General features: G+C 39.5%; 1 protein-coding gene across 1 annotated transcript in view; it reads left to right on the plus strand.

Annotated features, from left to right (window-relative positions):
* Window positions 1–21,222, plus strand: part of LOC126354379 (integrin beta-PS-like) — a 150,723-nt gene that overhangs the window by 38,426 nt on the left and 91,075 nt on the right. Inside the window, exon 2 of the mRNA XM_050003979.1 lies at window positions 7,746–7,885. Within this exon, the coding sequence (XP_049859936.1) occupies window positions 7,746–7,885 (140 nt within the window). The remainder of the gene's footprint in view (window positions 1–7,745; window positions 7,886–21,222) is intronic.

Raw genomic sequence — 21,222 nt, forward strand, 5'->3', positions numbered from 1 at the left:
AATGGACATGAATGGGTTCAGGTTATCAGACAGGACGCTTACTTATGTGTCACCTGTCAGAGTCGTATCTAGACGTATCAGGGGTTCCATATCACTCCAACTGCACACGTCCCACACCATTACAGAACCTCCACCAGCTTGAACAGTCCCTTGCTAACATGCTGGGTCCATAGATTCAGGTCCATTTGCTTGATTCAATTTGAAACGAGACTCGTCCAACCAGACAACATGTTTCCAGTCATCAACAGTCCAGTGTCGGTGTCGACGGGCCCAGGTGAGGCGTAAAGCTTTGTGTCATGCTGTCATCGAAGGTACACGAATGCGTCACGGCTCCGAAAGCTCATATCGATGATGTTTCCTTGAATGGTTCGCACGCTGACACCTTTTGATGGCGCCGCACTGAAATCTGCAGCAAATTTGCGGAATTGTTGCATTCTGACACGTTGAGCGATTCTCTTCAGTCGTCGTTGGTTCTGTTCTTGCAGGATCTTTTTTCGGCCGCAATGATGTCGGAGTTTTGATGTTTTACTAGATTCCTGATATTCGCGGTACACTCGTGAAATGGTGGTACGGGAAAAATCCCCACTTCATCGCTACGTCGGAGATACTGTGTCCCATTGCTCGTGCAATGTTGATGTTAATAGCGCCCGTCATATCAAAACGAGACACAAACTTCCGTACTGCTATTTCAGCAAAGGAACGTTTGCTAGTCGCTCTACGATTTATAGCTACCACTGAGCTACGAATAAAATAGGCATTTCATTTAATTATGTGAAACATACAACCAAAAAAAAGTTTGAATTTGGAAATCTCTTCTTTGTAGGAGACTCATACAAGTCCCTAATGTACTTGTTTCATATTCCCGCCAGCACGATTGCTATGATCGTACCCGGTGTTTGTAGAGCCATTATTAAAATATTGAAAAGTGAAAAATTATTTGAAGGCATGTGAAAACACAACAATGAAATTAAATTTTTATGAAATAAACTACATTTTACATAATGATATGCTTATAAAAATGTTTTTTTTCTAATGCTCTTAAAATGGAAAGTGTAAAGCTAATTAGATAGAACATGTAATAATTACACATCGTCTTTTTCTAGACTCCTGAAACAACAAGCGAGTGGATGCAGGTGGTAAAGGGGTTGTGTCTTCAAGTTATGCTACTGTCTCTGTACTTCTTTCACAGATGTGTCGAATATCGACGAGATTTCATTTAATGCGCTCATCTTCTTCACTCTATCCTTAAAGCCTCGGTTATGCACGTTTCATATTTTGTGGTAGCTCTCCACGGTTCCAATAAAATGTTCTGCATCCTGCTTCATCCATTCCCGTTTCTTCTCCATTTCTGAAATTTGTTTGCATATAATATGTAAGATGCTTGTATAAAATTAAGCCACCACATTAAGTAAAATGTTAAATCTGAGTGTTATGCAGACGACATACTATAACTTGCGCTTCCTACTTTCAGGAAATAGAACTAAATCCTAAAAGCTACAAGTTACTTACAGATACGTCTTGCGTGGTGTTTACACTGGAAGCGGAAAACGTCCAGCAAGTCACTTCCACAGGAAATTGCCACGGCCGCATGTCGACCTGGCGAACGTTTACACACTCAAATCGCGCTGCAAGTTCCTCCACGCAAGTAAATTGCTGCGATAACTTGCTAGTGTAAACCGAGCATAAGACGAAAAAGGGATACATACTATCGATAGCAAACATCGCCATAGATAGATTTAAGCCCTCGATATGTCGGTAACATTCTTGACAATCACCCGTCCTATTTTAACCAAGACCAACTGTTGGTCTTGCTTGAGTTCAGTAACTGTTTTGTTAATCAGTTCAGTTCTTACTTGCACTTGAATTTAGTGTAAGTACTACCGTTCATTATTTTCTGTTGTGTACTGTTGAGTTAGTTTCTAATTAGGATTAGTTTCTAACAAGAAAGGAGAGGAAAATTGATTCTGATTCATCCACTGGCGTTATGGTGAATTAAAAATATCACTACTATAATAGTCTAATTACCTATTTATAGCAGTTAAATGTTAGCACTGGATTCGTTATTTGGAGGCTGGGAGAAATTTGGGTTGCAATATTTCAGAAGACACCGGAGCGGTAAACATCGTTCAAAAAACATTAATTTAAAATCAGTTCAAAATGGTTCAAATGGCTCTGAGCACTATGGGACTTAACTGCTGAGGTCATCAGTCCCCTAGAACTTAGAACTAATTAAACCTAACTAACCTAAAGACATCACACACATCCATGCCCGAAGCAGGATTCGAACCTGCGACCGTAGCGGTCGCGCGGTTCCAGACTGTAGCGCCTAGAACCGCTCCGCTTAAAATCAGTACACAAACATACCCTTGGATTTGCCCAAGTCGCCGAAAAACCACGTGGATTAATAAAAACATCGGCAAGACGGCGATGGTTGCATTTCTTTAAAAAAAAATCACTCAATATTCTATTTTTAGTAGCCCAAATGGCTAAATATCGCCCAATCTGGTCATCCGGGTGGTACTCAGCTATGAAAACCGGTTCCGATACAGAATTATGGAAAGGGGTTTGTGGCGATCGGAAGGGATACGTGATGACAGCACGTTCTATAGTTCGCTCACTTCTACAAGATATTTCCGACGGTCTGCTTGAATTCGATCGCCTCGACTGTCTTCTCATACCTCCCTCGTCCAAAATGTACATACGCCATTGTAATACCATAATAACTGAAGCCAGCAATTCCATGCACAATTAAATATCAAAATACGCATGCAATCATACACTATCAAATGACTAAACTTGCACAATTAAAGAAAAAATACGCAGGGTCGCAATTCAAAAAAATAGCTCTGAGCGCTATGGGACTTAACATCTGAGGTCATCAGTCCCCTAGAACTTAGAACTACTTAAACCTAACTAACCTAAGGAGATCACACACATCCATGCCCGAGGCAGGATTCGAACCTGCGACCGTAGCAGTCGCGCGGTTCCGGACTGCAGCGCCTAGAACCGCGTGGCCACAAAGAACGGTCAGTGTCGGAATTCGATCTTTCGTGTGATGTATTTTATTTTGTTTTAAAACGATGTAGAACAACCATTATTTCCAAATTCTCCAACGACTTGGGTGGCTGGGCGTGTTCGGCCGCTGAGTTAGCAGTCCCTGGATGGTGGTTTGAATCCATCCACCGCAATCTTGAAAATGGTTTCCCATTTTCTGTTTAGGCCAATGTCGAGGCTGGGCCCTTATTATAGGCCACAGTCAATTCCTTCTGAATATCTTTCTTTCCTGATAGACTCCGATCCCCTTTGCTTGAACGGTAAAGGGGTGCATAGAAGGTGAGCTGGGCATCTCTTTGGAGACTCCCGGCAACAAAAGTCATATGATAAATAAATAATAATCCAAATTCTCCTCGTTTAGGCTCATGCATTTGTCTAGCGGGACATTCTTTAATGCAGAAACTGATCTTCCTTACATTGAAAGAATTGTGAGATACATACTTAAATGAGAAAATTTGAATAATTCCGGAATATTTGCATTTCCGCCATCAAAAATCGTTCTAGCTTCTCTGTCGAACAGAGATTTCTTTATTCCAAAAGCACAGTCCCAAAAAATTAGCGCTCGTCCGTTCCTGATCACTTGCTCGGCCCAAATCCAGGCTCGCATAAAAGAGTCAAAATTACCCAGGAGATTGGAGCATCACTGCTTCTTAGTGGTTTGCCAAAATACAGCACTCTTTAAGTAAGGGGATACCTCCGCTTGGTGGAAACTTCGAGATCATTGCCGAATAAAATGGTTTATGATGGGTACCGTAACAGGCGATTCCTGCCTAATACCTGAAGAGAAGATGAAGATAAAATGGTTTATCGTTCTTTATGGAAATCTTATGAATAAAAGAAAAACAAGACTTTTCAAAGCCCTCTGCAACAAATCAGAGCCCCGTCCTTGCTCTTGTAGTCCTTGGTCACGTTCAGGATTCTCATAAACATGTTTTATTTGTATCATCTCATCCACCTGTACCAAGGTTAGATTTTACAATTATAATCCTTTGGCAAGTATTAAATGTTTATTCAGCTATATCAGTGGCTAATTCATATGTTGATGCTCTAAAATGATAAATTTGATAGTCTTAGTGACCACTTAGTTCTGATATGGACGGATTATCCCTCCTTTTAGTAACATACTTACGTCTGTGGTGTGGTACCAATAGTTCCATGCTTGAATCGGCCACCCCTATTAATTATCGTTTCAGCAAGACTTTTCCATTTTCACAACACTATCATTTCCTAAAAATGAATTTGCATGATCTTATGGAATACTTCCCTGCCCTATAGGTTGTAATATTTCTGGCTTTACAGCCATCATATTCAGCTACTAGAAGCTCTTCTTAGAGCAGCTGAGAAGGCAGCAGTAGGCAAATGACGTAGTGTGGTGGGATATATCGATTACAGACGATTTATTCGGTATGTTTATCATGAGAAAGGCCGCCTAAATCGTGGTTCTTCTCCGCGATTGGCTGCTGTGTTCGGAAATAGCGAGCCAAAATGATAAACTTCCGTTATTGACATTAGAAAAACTGAAGAGTGAATTTACTTGCATTTCATATGAAAGCATCTCTCAACAGCAGGCTATCATTCTGTCATTTCACAAGTATTAATTACCAGCAGAATAATAGACATCTGCAAACGAAAAAGCAGACGTAGCACATCGGAGATGTTCGGGTGGCGCCTAATCTGGACTGTGGGGAGGTGGTTCGGCTGTGAGATCAGAGCTCGACCGGCAGTCTCGGAGGACATCATGTATGCGGTCGGTGTCAGTTAAGACTTAGTTAGCAGTCTCTGGTTTGCAAATGTAAGAGCTAGATGGGCCGTTAAGAAGGACAGACGTGTAGTCTGCCGCGGTCGATATTGGTTAAGAACTCGATTAGCAATCTCTGGTTTTTGGACATGCAATTGCGAACTAGTTTGACAGTAATTACGCAGACACACAGTTCATTATTTTCTTTATTCTCTGCGAAAGTGCGAATAATGGAAATTGTTTGTGATTTATAAGGTCGATTATAATTGTTCAGTTTCCAGTTTCTTGTATTCTGCTAATAGAAAGCGAGTGGCGTAAAAAAAAAGAAAAAAGAAAAGAAAAGACACAATTCAAAATTTAATTATTTATGAAACACCAGTTTCTCGCTAATAGTTTATTACTGCGTCAAGATAATGGATTCGCGACATACATGCTGTTTTCTGCGAAAGAGACAACAGTTATAGAAGACTACAAGTTGGTAAACTTTGTTCAGAACTTACCCATTCCACTCAAGGCGTTGGAAGCAACTAGGCACCTCACATGTACTGTAAACTTAGTACAAATGAGATCAGTGACACGTCATTTACGGTAACACAGAGAAGGTATGAAGGGAGAAAATTTTGATGGAAGAGATTTATTGTTCACACATAGATCCCTCACGCTATCTGTGTCTCTCTTCCACTAGCCATAAGGTCCCCAAAGATCAGCCCATAGCAACTTAGCGGTATGCTAAACAGCACAACCGACGCCCCACAGTACCATTTCACTACAGGCTGGTCGTGACGCTGTATTTGACCCATGTACCACATATTTTATGGTGAATCTGCGTACAGTGTAGACGTTTTGCCCATAGGAACCGTACCGGTACTGTCCCAATTGCTTCGACTTTGGAGTATGTTTCCAAATGGCTCTGAACACTATGGGACTCAACTGCTGTGGTCATCAGTCCCCTAGAACTTAGAACTAATTAAACCTAACTAACCTAAGGACATCACACACATCCATGCCCAAGGCAGGATTCGAACCTGCGACCGTAGCAGTCGTATCAATCCTAAAGACCCGGGTTCGATTCCCAGCTGGGTCAGAGATTTTCTCCGCTCAGGGACTGGGTGTTGTGTTGTCCTTATCATCATCATTTCATCCCCATCGACGTGCAAGTCGCCAAAGTGGCATCAAATCGAAAGACTTGCACCTGGAAAATGGTCTACCCGATGGAAGCCACTAGTCACACAATGTACAAATGAAGTAAATATTGTTGTAATGTTGTTCAGTACACTGTCCTCAGTCACCAATAAAAATACCTTTACCGATGTCCAGTACACTCTGCATTTTAAATTAAAATACAGAACATTTATATAACATTTTAATTGTACAGCATTGCTATTTATGTTAACCAAAGCAATGTTTATATATGTAACTGTGAACAATTCTGGCACCAAGACTGAACTAATCACTGAATATAAAGTGTACCTCTCTAGGAGTTTGGTACAACACAACATTATTTTAACGCTTTATACTGATTAGTACGTTAGGCCTAACAACTATAATTGATAGACATACAGAATACACATATACTGTAGCTGAAAGTAATCTGAATCTGTGCAAAATAAATAAATACTCACTGTTTATGAATGCATTCAGCAATATCTGAAACCGGCCCTAAGGATGATATAGCTTACCTATGCAACAATAGAAACATAACTAGACCCTGCAGTGCAAGTCTACCTTTATAACAATCATCTGCAACATGATGAGCTGGAAAAACCACACGTTTTTCGATAGTACACAAATAAATTTCGCTAGGTGCAACACGAATAATACTTAAAAAATTGAACAGGCAAGTTGGATGTGAAGGCTCACTAAAAGTAATATGGAAACCATAGTAGTTTATTTGTGTATAAACTATGAAAGATTAACATGAAAAAATTAGAAAATTTGAGCATATCTCCACTGCTTATCATTGTTATTAAAAATTACTGTAATTTGAATATAAAAAGAAAGCTCATGAAGTGAACATTTTTGAAATATCTTTCTCTTACATTCAGTACTTTAAAAAGAAAGCAACAGTGATGTGATGATTTCCTTATTTCATGCATATTATGAAATGCTTAAACCAATAGTCAAAACACATGTTACAACATTGAAAAAGCTTTTACTGACAATGCTCCCTAAACATGACATTAAGTTTCCTGCAATAGCTATGTATACGAATGTATAGGCAGATATTACCTCATCTGATATGTTCCAAGCTGTAGAAACTGCATTCAAAAATCAAGCCTCCACACAAACACAGCCAGGAGAAAACTTTCGAGTCTACCAATGCTGGACAAAGAATTGCTCGCCAACACAGACTGATTATGCTACAACAATATGAACTTGGGCATCCAAAGAGTCTCCACTATACATGTACTCAGGAAATATGCTTTCTGTGGCAAATATTAAAAATAAAACTGCCATCTCTCATATTATAGGAATCTTACAAATTGCTCTCTTGCTTTTTTTAAAAAAAAGCACTCCCTGCTGCGACTATCGTTAACATTTCCCAAAAAACTGACGTATAAGGTCAGCTTTTCCCCTTGGCAACCAGTAAAGCGAAAGCTCCCATTTTCTCCCAGTTACGCTTCTTTCTCTTTTAAGTTCTCTTTGAGTTATGCTATTTTCTATTCCCTCATTATCATTGTTTTCCTCATTCCTCTTTCTCCTCCTCTTGTACCCTTTTCTCGCATGTCCATTGCTGCTAGTGCTCATAGTTAAAATCTGCTTTACCATCATTTGTATTTACTGTTGTACTTATCTTGAAAGAATATAATGTTTATATTTATCAGTACAATGCTCATTTATAAATGCTTCTATTTCCCTGGGCCAAATTGTGAAACTAATTAAAAAGTTAAAGTAGATAATTTTATTACATTGATTATTTGTTGTAGGCATTAATGCTTGATTTCTGTTACAGGCTTTGGCCCAACAAAAGCAGCCTCGTATGTAATCATGCTGTGTTTATTAACACTTCCTACTCGCTCTGACCCTTGTCTCACCAAGCAAACTTGCTCAGAATGTATACAGACGCCAGACTGTCTGTGGTGTTCTGATCCAGTAAGTATTTATCACCTAAGAAAAACTACGCTCATAGAAGATTTAATAATATAGCTAGCATATTTAAAAGATGACTACATGAAGCAATACTAATTAGTAAAATATTAGACTTCCTAGGCAATGTCAGTGACAAGTTCAGGCTATCGCCATCGAAATGGTTCCTTGGTAAGCCAGACAGCATTTATAACATGTAGTTCACTCTTCATATCAGTGCTAGTTATCAGAAGCTGGAAACACATTCTGGCTGTGTATTAAAGTCATTTTGAAGTGGATTTTTGTCAGGAGGGGAAAAACAGAGCAATGGAATTGATTACCACAAACACATATAAGCAGCATCATAATTAATAGCAAGAATTGTAATTTGTTGACATATACAATAACAGAAGCAAAAATGTTACAGTAAACATGAGGCCCATTTACCAGATAATAGGGAATTTGTGATTACAAACTGCCACTGACTTACTGGGAAATATTCTCCTAGTTGGTACGAATGTATTTTAAATGTAAATTTTACAATTAAGTAAATAGGATCCGTTTTTCCAAAACTTCTCTCTAAATGAAATAACAGCCCTATATTCAAATTAGACTGCCAGATCAATTGAAATTACAGGCAAAGTATGAAAGCATGCAAGTAACTTAAAAAAAAATGATAGCAAATTTAATAAGTACTTCTTTTCAGTTCTGCAAAGTAATGATTATTATGTGTAACTTTTCTGTGAACTGAGTCCACTGGTTGAGTATGAAAATACCAGGCTACAGTGGCAGACTGGCAAATAGCTCTTAAAACTGTTATCTTGCTAGAAAGGAGAGTCACTGGCGGGGATGGACTGGGCGATGGCACCTCTATGGGATCACCACTGTGGTCTGCTCTCAGCCAGAAGAAGCTGAATTCAGCAAGTTGTAAACCAGCATTCTGAGATGCAGTGGGAAGAATGCATTATAAAAAGATAGGTATATGCATATGGATGGACAAACATGAGATACTCACAAGGAACCCTATGAGTGCGAGGTTGCAAAAGGTCCCACGTATTGTCTACCATGGAACAATGGTACTGGCTACTAACGGAAACAAGGAGCAGGACTGCAGGTATCCAGTGTTGGGCACAGCATGACCAACAGTGCTGAATGATAATGTAAACAAATGAATTCGACTTGCGTACAAAACAAAAAAGTGGGATGGCAGCTGGTCGCCACAGGTTCTAAGTCTACGCCAGTCATGACATGGGGCAAACAACATGATCAGCTTGACTGTTCTCTTAAGTATGGCTATCTACATATTCTAGCAACACCGCAGACTGCGGAAGTTCCCAGAGGAAATCTTGTCTTCTGTTTGAACTTTTCTGTGATGTCTTCGCACATGGTCTGACGATAAACGGCATATCATCCGAATGCAACAGCTGTTATTTGAGACAAGTTATTACCAAAATTTTTACGTCTCGTAACAGTTCTGTCCAAAAACATTTTTACGACAGACCTCTTGGCATACTAACTGCTGCTGAACACCACATGCTCCAGAGCTATCCAGGAGCCTTTCGCTGACACCCAGCAGGAACAAGTACAGCAATGCTGGGCTCATTTGCCCTTCGTCAAAAGTGCCGGCTACTGCTCATTGCTCTGGAGAGTGTAAACTGCTTTACTGTTGAATGACGCATCACAAAAAAATTCAACGATTGCATTTCGCGCTTGACAGCAACACAGGCAAAGGACCCGTTTTAATATGATGAATATTATTTTACATACTGTATTACATTAATATGCAATACAAGAGTATGGCTCCAAATTAATTTTGTAAATTTTGATCGAATTTAAATACCTCGTCGCATTGTTTAACGTTATTATTATAGCTTTATATCTCGTTTATTTTCCTTTTGGAGACGATTCTTCATGCTATGATCTGTAGTAAAATGTCTTTTAACAATGATCTTATATGGTCTTCAGCGTGGAAACATGCATGTAAGGCGACATTAGACACTACCTATATCTAAGGCATGGAATGAGATTTAATCTCCATTTTTGAAGGTTTGCGGCATGGAAGGAGGCTGTTAACACTGATGTCATAATTTCAGCATAGGGATAGCAAAGCAAGTGACATTAGTTTCGCTCATACACCATGTGAAACATTGAGGTATATTTGCAACGATTACAATTTCCACAAAAAAATGAATAAACACTTACAAGGAATTCCTTGTGTGTGAGGCCGCATAAGGTCAGAGGTGTTTAGCCACTTGCCACCCCACATATTGACTACCACACTATTATCTGCTAGTGGCAGCAGGGAGCGGGACCGGAGGTATCCAATGATGAGCACAGCATGGGGCTACAGGGCGTAGTTGCACTGCTTAGTCGACGAGTCTCACAAAAAATCAAACAATGGAAAATCCAGGATGGAATGTAACAATATTATGGAAAGGATAATTTCTGCTCACCATATAGCGGAAATGCTAAGTCAGAGGTAAGCACAGCAAAAAAGGAAAAAAAAGACTGTCACAAAATAAGCTTTCGGCCAACAAGGCCTTTGTCAAAAATAGAGAGACATGTGAGTGAGTGACTGTGTGTGTGTGTGTGTATGTGTGTTGTCTTATTTCTGAGAAGGCATTGTTAGCAGAAAGCTTATTTTGTGACAATCTTTTTTTGTTGTGCCTATCTGTGACTCACTATCTCTGCTATATGGTGAGTAGCAGCTGTCCTTCCCATAGCACAGTCTCACAAAACTGTTACAGTGCTAGTGGTGTTGATAAAAAAGAGAGCAGTGGTAATGATAAACAAAGCAAACATTGCATTATATCTACAACAACAGCTGCCAAAGACAACATTTTGCAAAATGAGAAAGATGTGCCAGATGAAATATTAGCGTTATTTCAAGGTGAGTCAGTGGAATGTGTGGTGTCATATACATTCGACTGTGTGGACACTATACATGAGAAGTACAATACAATGAGGATGATATGTGTTTAACAAGTGAAAGTGGAAGTGATATTGACACAGATGTTGAACCATGTAATTTATTATGAACAGGTTTCAAATACTTAAGTCTGCAACAATATGACCATAAGAGAAAATATGGATATTCAAGGGAGGACAAGATGCACTTGTTACAAAAACTGCTGTTTGGGCATTTTGGGGATGCCTGATACATTTCATAAGTTATCCATGATGGTGACCTGTTGTGTTATGCACATCAAATTGCAGGTGACATAGATTACAGTGACTTCAAGGAAAATATTGGATGGATGCATAACTTCAAACATTGCTACGGAATTGAGAGACATAAAGTAACGAAATTTCAAACAAAGCTTCAACTTGACGATCACAGCATACTGTAGAATTGGCCCAAAAATTTGTGGATGAGGTAAACAAACTTATCCCTTCACGGAGTATGGAGTTTGTTTTCAGCTCTGACAATCTGAATTTGAGGAAAAAATGTGTATGAAATTAGAGGTTCCAAGAGAGTTGTATCAATATCAACTTACAACAGTTTCTTAACACATTAATACACAATTATGCCGAGCATTAATGTGGCTGGTAAATTTGCTGGAAACTTATTTGCAGTGCTGTGAAAAGTTGGAGGTGCTCTGCCCCCTACATTTCTTTTACATCTCCGTCATATTGCAAGGGCAGTAGGGAATATTTATGTCACAGCAAGCAAGAGTAGGAAAATGGGCATAAGAGAACTAAAACTATGGTACGAGCACTGCTTTCGGCCAATAGCTGGTCAAAATGATTTGCTTTTGCTTGATTCCTGGTCTGCATATAAAAATCATACTCCTTTAGAGCAAGTTATCTCTCTTGAAAAGCATGTGACATCGCAATTCTACATCTACGTTTACATTTATACTCCGCAAGCCACCCAACGGTGTGTGGTAGATACCACCAGGAACAATGGGACAAACTCAGCCTCTGGATGTTTGTTTTTTCCATGTCTATAAATATATTATCACACTGTTTGAAGCTAATCTAGCTATTTTCATCAGCCCGTTACACCAATATGCATTCTTTAAGAGAGGATACCTACCTGAACGTCCTATGTGATTTGTAACTCCCAAGGAGTTCGCCTTTGATCTTGATGGTGCAAAATCACTGTGATGTGCCATTTTTCATAAAGTGTTCATGGTGCAGGTTAATGATTTGTTTTGAACATTTATTGAGTGTCAATGATGTCCATTTTGTGAAGTGTAACACATACATCCCATAGAACATTGACCTCTACACCTCCTGGACACTTATTTTCTGTCACCCTCCTGGTGCACATGGTGTGCCATTACCAGCTAATACTATTCCTGTCATAATCGTTAACACAACACTTCCAAATGAGACTTACTAAAGATTGAACTTGCAGCCTCGCACTCAAGGCATCTCTTCTCAGAACTGAGAGGAATCTGCTGGATTCAAAGGAGGTTAGCAGTAATTGGTGTGCAAGTTGTGTAAGGGGCCCCAGGATTTCTTCATTAAAATTAATTTAGTAGGTATCAAAACTGACAAGTGCCTCATGAAACTGCTATCGTTGGCTGAGATGTGAAATTGAACTCACAGTGGGAGACAATTTACGATTTCTTTCCCCACTGTAAGAGTGAAATGTGTATTACTGGTTAATCACAGCAAATATATTTAGAGGGCAGAGATTGCTAGTATTTTTATGAATTTTTCATTGGACAGAAGTTGGAACATCCACAGTGAGTAGCTAATGAGAATTCACTGTGTCAGAACCAGGAAAATTTTTTTAGAAGAAGAGGATATGAACACTTCATTTTAGAGCTACAGAGAGGGAACACTCAGAGTCTTCGACTGCACTTTCAGTAGGATACCCTTTGGGTGTTGGTCACTTTCAGACTCTGTTTCAGGGAGAATTACAGATGCTGCGTCTGAGCTTGTTACATACAGCTACTATTGCAGCGAATCTCTGCATTTGAGTGTTAGAACAATGGCAAGCAGGTGCAGTGTTTGCCCAGGTCACCATATGGGCATGAAGTTATTTGTTTCAGGTTAGGGTCTTGCTTTTCTGAGTTAATTCATTCACTCATCTAGCTGAACTTGACATGCACTTAGAGAAGGATATTGGTGTTCATATATACTTTTCTGGGTCTTTCCTTTAGTCTGTTAACTAATTCAGCAAACATTGGTGGTTTAATGGACATAGCAAATTGTATAACATTATTAGCATTTCCTTTGCAATTCCACCACCCTTTGCCAAGGTATTATTGTGTAAGTCCAATAATCCATTTAAACCATTGTGAATTTAATATTTACTTGTATAATCTGTTCAGTGTTTGTAGTCAAGTAAATGTGTTCTAGCAATAAAACAGGACTTTATTGTAACCTTTAGTTTAATTCCATAGTCTGATGAGATCCTTTCTCATTATTTCTAAGCAATTATTAACTGAAATGCTACACACACCACTTTTGAGAAGACCCCAGACATAAAAAAAGGTTCAAATGGCGATTATTAACTGAAATGCTATACACGCCACTTTTGAGAAGACCCCAGACATAAAAAAAGGTTCAAATGGCTCTGAGCACTATGGGACTTAACATCTGAGGTCATCAGTCCCCTAGAACGTAGAACTACTTAATCCTTACTAACCTAAGGACATCACACACATCCATGCCCGAGACAGGATTCGAACCTGCAACCGTACTGGTCGCTCGGTTCCAGACTGAAGCACCTAGAAACGCTCGGCCACATAGGCCGGCCCGAGACATAAAACTCAAAAGAATCGAGTCACGTGACTTTGAAGCACATACTCGACCTATCCAGTTTGGACCATACTGGGGAGTGAGAGAGGTCTTACTTCAGCAACAAAATGTTTTGGTGCCCGAACATGCATGTACAACATTCCCCAATCAGAGACTATGGGTGAAAGTTGAGCCCAGTATGATAGGGATTTACTTGAAAAGTGAATATTTCAGATATATTTGTACTACCTGGAACAACATTTCCTTATCAAAAATGGTGTCCTGAAGCCACGCATTCGCAATTATCTTGCAAAAACCTGATTTTCAGTACCATGTTTACTACAACGCTTTTGCTTCTGTTATCGTTCTTTGTCCCTAGTCAGTTTTCACTATTAATTTTAATTATGATACACCTTATATTTGCCAAACTTCGTAAATGTATAACATAGTGTGCCAGGGCACATTTACATGGTACAACAACTGCTCGTGTGCAATATTTTTGGGATTATGTGAGGTACCCGTTTGGAACCTGTTGAGCATTTCCAGGAAAAATGTTTATTTACCATCTCTCCTTCCAGACACAGTTCTTTACAGATAACTTTATAATCGCCAAAAGTGCAAGTCAAATTTCATTTGATTATTGATCAGCCCAGTCTCATTTTACAAAGCTAGATTTGTCAAAGTTTGACATTCTTGCTCCTTGAAATTTGTTTCTGTATCCTATTCTTAAACCCATATTTCATCACTTGTAACAGCATATTTCAAACTATTAGGATCACAGTCAACCCATTTCAAATAATCGAGGGACATTTCGTTTCTGTTTTCCTTAGTTCCTGAGAAAAGTGTTTTGGTACCATTTTTGCATAGAGTTTTCTCATTCATAATTCATTTTCCATAATCTAGTAAGTGGTGATTTCAATCAAACTCCTCTGTTTTCCAATCGTTCTTGCAGTTAATAGACAATCAGAACACTAAAGTTTCCTGATTCCATTGATACTTTAATCAGTTCTCGATCTTATTTTTTCTCTGTTTTGAAGCCTGTCTTAAGTTAGTTATTGAAAACTTCATATTAGATAGTGCAACCAGAAAAGACTGAAACATTGTGTTTTATACGTGGGAGATAGAGAGACTGAACCCTTTTTCTATGTATGTTGTGATGAAAGATCACTAAAAAAACTTTACTAAGAAGCCTATATTCTTCTCCTATAAGCAAGGACAGTCATCATGCATAATAACATTTTTGGGAAGTTTTGCAGAAGAAATTCAATATTCAAAATTAACTCCATCACAGTCTTTATCATTGATTTCAAAATCAGTCAATGAAACAGCAGCTGAGCACCTGTCCTGGGAGTTGCTGATCATCACCCCATGATGGATGGTCCTAGAATGGTTCACGCCTTACAAAACCACTTCCGCTTCAACCAGGCTGCTCAGTTCCAATATACAAATATACACTGATCAGCCAGAACATTATGTCCACTGACCTACTATTGATATAAACCCATCCATGTGATAGTAGCGTCACCTGGCGAGGAATGACTGTTACTCAGACACAGCATGGTGCATGTAGTATCAGTGAGTGTACTGTCAATGTGTAGACCAGCTTGGCATGAGCATTTCAGAAACTGCACTACTTTTTGGGTGTTCAAGGAGTGCTATGGTGGGTGTCTTCAACACGTGGTGAAACCAAGGTTAAACCCTGTCCACACATCGTGGGGTTGGGTGACCACCCCTGGTAACATACGAGGGTCAGTCAAAAAGTAATGCCTCCTATTTTTTTTTCTACATTTAATTGTCAGGAAATTTAAATGCAATTACATAGGTTGAAAACCACAACATTGAGGATCATTTTGTCATTTTTCAATGTAATCTCCGCCCATCTCTACAGTTTTGGTCCATCTTTGAACAAGGGCATGTATCCCAGCACGGTAAAAATCACAGCTCTGCTTCCTAAGCCATTGACGCACGGATGTTTTGACGGCCTCCCCATCTTCAAAATGAATCCCACGATGAGCTTCTTTTAGTGGCCCAAACAGATGGAAGTCTGATGGTGCCAGGTCAGGGCTGTATGGGGGATGAGGCAAAACTTCCCATCCAATTTTGACAATCTCGTCAGAGGTGTGACGACTGGTGTGTGGTCTTGCATTGTCATGCAAAAGAAGAACATCTGCCATTGATTTTGTTGGGGAACTCGCTGAAGACGTGCTTTAAGTTTTTTGAGGGTTGTGACGTATTGAACAGAATTTATTGTGCATCCCTGCTCCAAAAAATCTACCAGAATCACACCCTCTGTATCCCAGAAAACTGTTGCCATAACTTTCCCTGCCGATCACACAGTTTTGAATTTTTTCTTCCTCGGCGTGCTTGTGTGACGACACTCCATTGACTGCCTCTTTGATTCGGGTTCAAAAAAATGCACCCATGTTTCGTCCCCGGTCACAATTTTTTTCAGAAACTCATCTCCCTCCAAACGGAAGCGCTGCAAGTGTTGGGAGGCTATTGTTTTCCTTGCCTCTTTATTCTGATCGGTTAACATTCTTGGAACCCACCGTGCACAAACTTTTGAGTACCCCAATTGTTTAATAATCGTGATCACACTGCCTTTACTAAGAGAAATAATGCGACACACTTCATCTGCAGTCACCCGACGGTCACCACGAATGATGTCATCAACTTGCTGAATGTTGTGTGGAGTCACTGCACTCACCGGCCTGCCGCTCCGCTTTTCGTCAGTCAACGGTGTTTGCCCTTCAGCTTCCTTACAACGACGAACCCATCGTCTAACAGTGCTGACATCCACTGTTACAACACCATACACCTTCTTCAGTCTTTCATGAATGCGTATGGGCGTTTCACCTTCTGCATTCAAGAATTCAATCACACAACGCTGTCTCAAACGAACATCGATGTCGGCCATCTTACAAACTTCTGCTGTGCTGCCACCTGTTGACACAGAAAGTTACTACTGCAGTGGATTGCAGAAGAAGGTTTGAGGAATGGCGCCAAATTCAAATTTTTCACTTAACTTAATTTTTTTAAGTAGAAAAAAAATGGGAGGCATTACTTTTTGACCGACCCTCGTATTAAAATTATACACAAACTAGAAAATAAATTCTTAAGTTTTGTAAAGGCCTCGTCACTACTGCTGTGGAGGCTGAGTTGACTCTGTCAAGGCCAAGTTGCCACTGTCATTACAGTAGGCAGAGTTTGTGAGTTCGTGAAACAGCTTCTGGTGCAGTACACCGCTAAGACAATTTCTCCCTGCAACTGTTACACAGCTATACCCCTGGGTCAGTTAACAAGATAGGAGAGTGAAAGTTCTACAACACTCCATCAAATTAGTAACACAGTCACACAAATTAGTTAAAAGGTTTACTTACCTTTGTGACTTGTTTAATAGCAAAGTCTGCAGCACTGTATGTAATATAACACAAAAGAGGCCCTCAGGGGCTATGTGCAAATAATTGTAGGCAAACTTCACAGTACATTGCATATGCAATTTTACAACAACCATCTGTTCACTTCTAACAGTTCACTAAACAACGTTCCCTGTCTAAGTCAGCCCTGGACAATGATCTATAACCAAGTGGACGATTGCTACTCTTCTGTGTTCCGAGTAGGCTTCTGTCCATTGTCGTCCGGTCACTGGCAGATTGTACTTGGCCGGCAACTGGCCGAGATGAAGTCGATATCTTCATCCTCACCGCCACCCATGGCACTGGTGAAACTTGCGCAAGTGTCTAGTCTCTATGGCACTGGCACCAGCTTGCATCTTTGTGCCTGTGGTGCTTTTGACCTGGCTGTGTCTTATTCAGACGACACAGCACTAAGATTTCAGTTCCATATACAATTCCAAACAACTATTTGTAATGATTATATTACTATTGTTACAGTACTATTTTAATAACTTAATTTTTATTTTAGCATAGAAAAGTAATAAATGCATGTATATTACACCAAGTTTCAACTCTATATTTCCTCTCATTGCTTACAGTGGTTTGAATTACTCAGAATTTATCCAGCTGAATGGAACTTATAAGATTCTCTCTAGGATTATTAACAACAGGCTAGTTCCATATGAAGAAGAGATTCTGGGAGAATATCAGTGCAGATTTCGACTGAAAAGGTCAACAACAAATCAGATTTTTGTGCTGAGGTAAATACATGAAAAGACATATGAGTGTAATATTGAGCTTTATAACCTCTATATAGACTTCAAGTGGGGCCTTCGATAGTCTTGATAGAGCAGAAATGCTAAATGATTTGCTACTGCTTTTTAATCTGACTCTTGAAGCACTCATTCAGAAGCTTCAAATGTGTGGTTACACAGGCTCACAGTCAACCCAGATGACTGCATATGCTGATGATTAGCAATTAGTAGTATAAGAAGAGTCTCACTAGAGAGAACAATAGGTGACCTGAAAAAAATCCACATTTCCTAGAGACCTTGCTGTTAATGAAAAGGGGACTAAATATGTGAGCTTCACCAGGAAGTGAAACAATAACGTGTATAAACTATCAGCAGCTGATTTCAGTTTTGAACTTGTGTAGAACTTTGGTTATCTGGGGTCTAATATTAATAGGACAAATTCCACATCAACCAAAATAAAACAGTGCATCCTAAGTCACAACAGAAGCTTCCAGAAGTTTAAGAAATTATGAGCATCTGAGTTGTAAACAGACAACTGAAACTTCAAATTTATAGGGCCAGTTGTTACCTACGGATGTAAAACATGGACACCAATGAGTTCTGATGGAAGTAGCTCAGGATATTTGAACACAGGATTCTGCACAAGATCTATGGGACAATTCAGGATAACAATAGTTTCTGGAGATCTAGAAGAAACACTGAACTGGATCGCCTCATACAAGGAGCTGACGTTGTAAGAACAATACAGAAAAGGCAAATGGCCTGGCTTTGATATGTCCTTTTGATGGATAATGGAGAAACAACTAAAAAGGTTTTTGAATGGAGGCCAGATGGAAGAAGACAGAGAGGAAGACCTTGAAAGTGGTGGATAGATGATGTGGAAGAAGATATAAAATAAATCAGAATTTGAGGATGGAGGAGAACTGTGCTGGAGAGGGCAGAATGCAGGAAGCTTGTCGAAGATACTAAGACCCATGCAGGGCTGTAACACCATGAGAAGAAGAAGAAGAAGAGCTTACAGTTTGGATCCACGTAGAGGACATCACATGTAAAAATATGTTTGTTGCATTTTAATGACAACAATATTGTTTTTACACACACTGACACTGAACCTATATTTGAAGGTTGTTGTGTGTTCTTGGCAATCGTCAATGATTCGTCCAGTCTTAAAAGTCTGCTCACTTTGATGCAATATGTAGCTCTGTGATGATTCTTCCAAGTCTTTTGAAGAATAGCTGCTCTTTTGGCAATTTCTTTGCATACTGAAGTCAGCAAGACATAAATGTGGCACACAGAAACTTAAAAGGGTGTCATAGAAAACAATTATTGCCATCAATTAGTGTTCGTTTGGATATATTTGTTAGTCAACTTGCTCTGAGGTCTTGACTCATAGTTCTATAGTTTTCTCAGCTGTGTCTATTTCCTTACGAGATGAAGCAGACACATATCATTAGAAATAAAACAGTCGTTACATGTTGCATTTTAGCCCTTAGTTCACCAGTGAGATCAAGCTGCACCTGCCTTACATTCACAAATAATGTTTCATTCTGATGAGCTCTCATGGAAAATTGATTTACAGTCGAACTCTGCCCATTGAAGTTCATAACTATCCATGCCATTTGCAGTAAATAGCCATCTAAAACAGCTTTCAGCAGCAAAATCTACCACAATCGCTTAAAAAAAACATGGGTTGAGTTATTGATATATGTAATGAATGACTACAAGAGATTAAGTTATATTGAATTTGGAAAAAAAGAAATACACCTAACTTCGCAAATTCATTGCTTCCCTAAGGTGGCCATGTGCTATGGTGATCAGCGACAGAAAAAAATGAACTTAGTTTTCGTCATGCAGTCAGCAGTTTAATCTACATAATTTTAAATTAATTTTATTTGTTACAGGTCATTATTTATATCGTATAATTCTTAAACATGTGGGCAGCTTTATGTTGATTGTACATGTGGATGTCTCAACTGACATTGTACAGGGGATAGGCAAAATAATGTGAACACCTGTACTTACTTGGGAATGGTTTATTATTAAGGGGTTGAACCCCCATTTGCCCATAATACAGCAATTCTTGTTGGACCCTGGCATATAATGATTTTATATTCTTCAGTGGAATGTTATACCACTCTTCAATCAGGACCTCTTCTAACTCCTGTAGTGATGAGGGAGGCGGAAACATGCTCCAGAGTCTGCACTCCAATACTGCCCACAAGGGTTCAATAATGTTCAAGTCTGGGGACTATGTTGGGCAGAGAAGAGGCTGCAGTTCAATTGCATACTCCTCATACCACAACTGTACTTTCCTGGCTGTGTGAATTGGTGCATTATTGTCCTGAAATATGAAATCATTGTTGGGGAATAACATTTGAATCATGGGGTGCTCCTGATCACTTAAAATGATCACATAATCGTTGGCTGTAACACGCCCTTTGAGAGAAATTATGGGATGAACAAAAGACCATAACATGGCTGCCCACACCATCTAACTTCCACCCCCATGCTTAACTACGGGAAACAAGCAATCAGGACTATAGGCTTCTTTTCGCAATCTCCAGACATAAACCCAGCCCGATCTTGGAAATATCGGAAACATTGACTTGTTGGACCATATCTGTTTCCACTGATCACCCGTCCAGGATTTATGTTCTTGACACCATATTTTACACCTTTTTGCATTTATTGTCGTCAGTAAAGGTTTTGGTATAGCAGCTTGTCCATGAATATTCACTGTGTGGAGTTCTTGGCAGTGTCTATAGATATGGGGTCTTAAATATGGCTATTGAACCCTGCAGTCACTTATGCCACCATAGTTTAGTGTTGTTTTGACACAATTTGTGTTAGCGTGTTGTTGAGTTTTGATTCACGCCCTCTATTACATTTACACGATGATGTCTTTCCATGGTTTATGTAGACTGTTATGATTGCTGAAACAAATGTTCTTGAAACATTCAAAAAGTTGGCTGTTTTGATTACTGATGCTCCAGTTAATTGGGCCCCCACAATCTGTCCTCTGTGTAACGATATTAAATCTTTCACTGCATGTCGACCTCAGCCTCTGAAAGCAAATACAAAGTGTGCACTACTCGTAAACAACCTGCACTTCTATCTAGTCCATACTGAACATGCACAGTCCAGTGCAAAGCACGACATGTCATTTACCTGTGTTGTTGACTGTCAAACACAACCATCCCATTACTACCGATGCTCACATTATTTTTCCTACCCCTTGATCTCAAGGGTGCGTCGCTAGAGCGTATAGAGCGTGGGCAGGGAGGGCAACTGGCCCTTACTCCATACCCTCCTCCTCACAGAAAAAGTCATTTTCGCAAATCGAATTTGCATCCTACCCTGAAACATAGGCAGATATATCAATTCTATATCAGTTCGACAAAAGCGAGTACGCACAATGGATATTTGCTAGATACTAATGTGCCTATACCTATTAGTCTGTTTCCCTGCTACTGCTCGCTAATGGTAGCCATTGCATGCTATTACTATTGAACACTTG

The sequence above is a fragment of the Schistocerca gregaria genome, chromosome 3, assembly GCF_023897955.1.
Source record: "Schistocerca gregaria isolate iqSchGreg1 chromosome 3, iqSchGreg1.2, whole genome shotgun sequence".
NCBI lineage: Eukaryota > Metazoa > Arthropoda > Insecta > Orthoptera > Acrididae > Schistocerca > Schistocerca gregaria.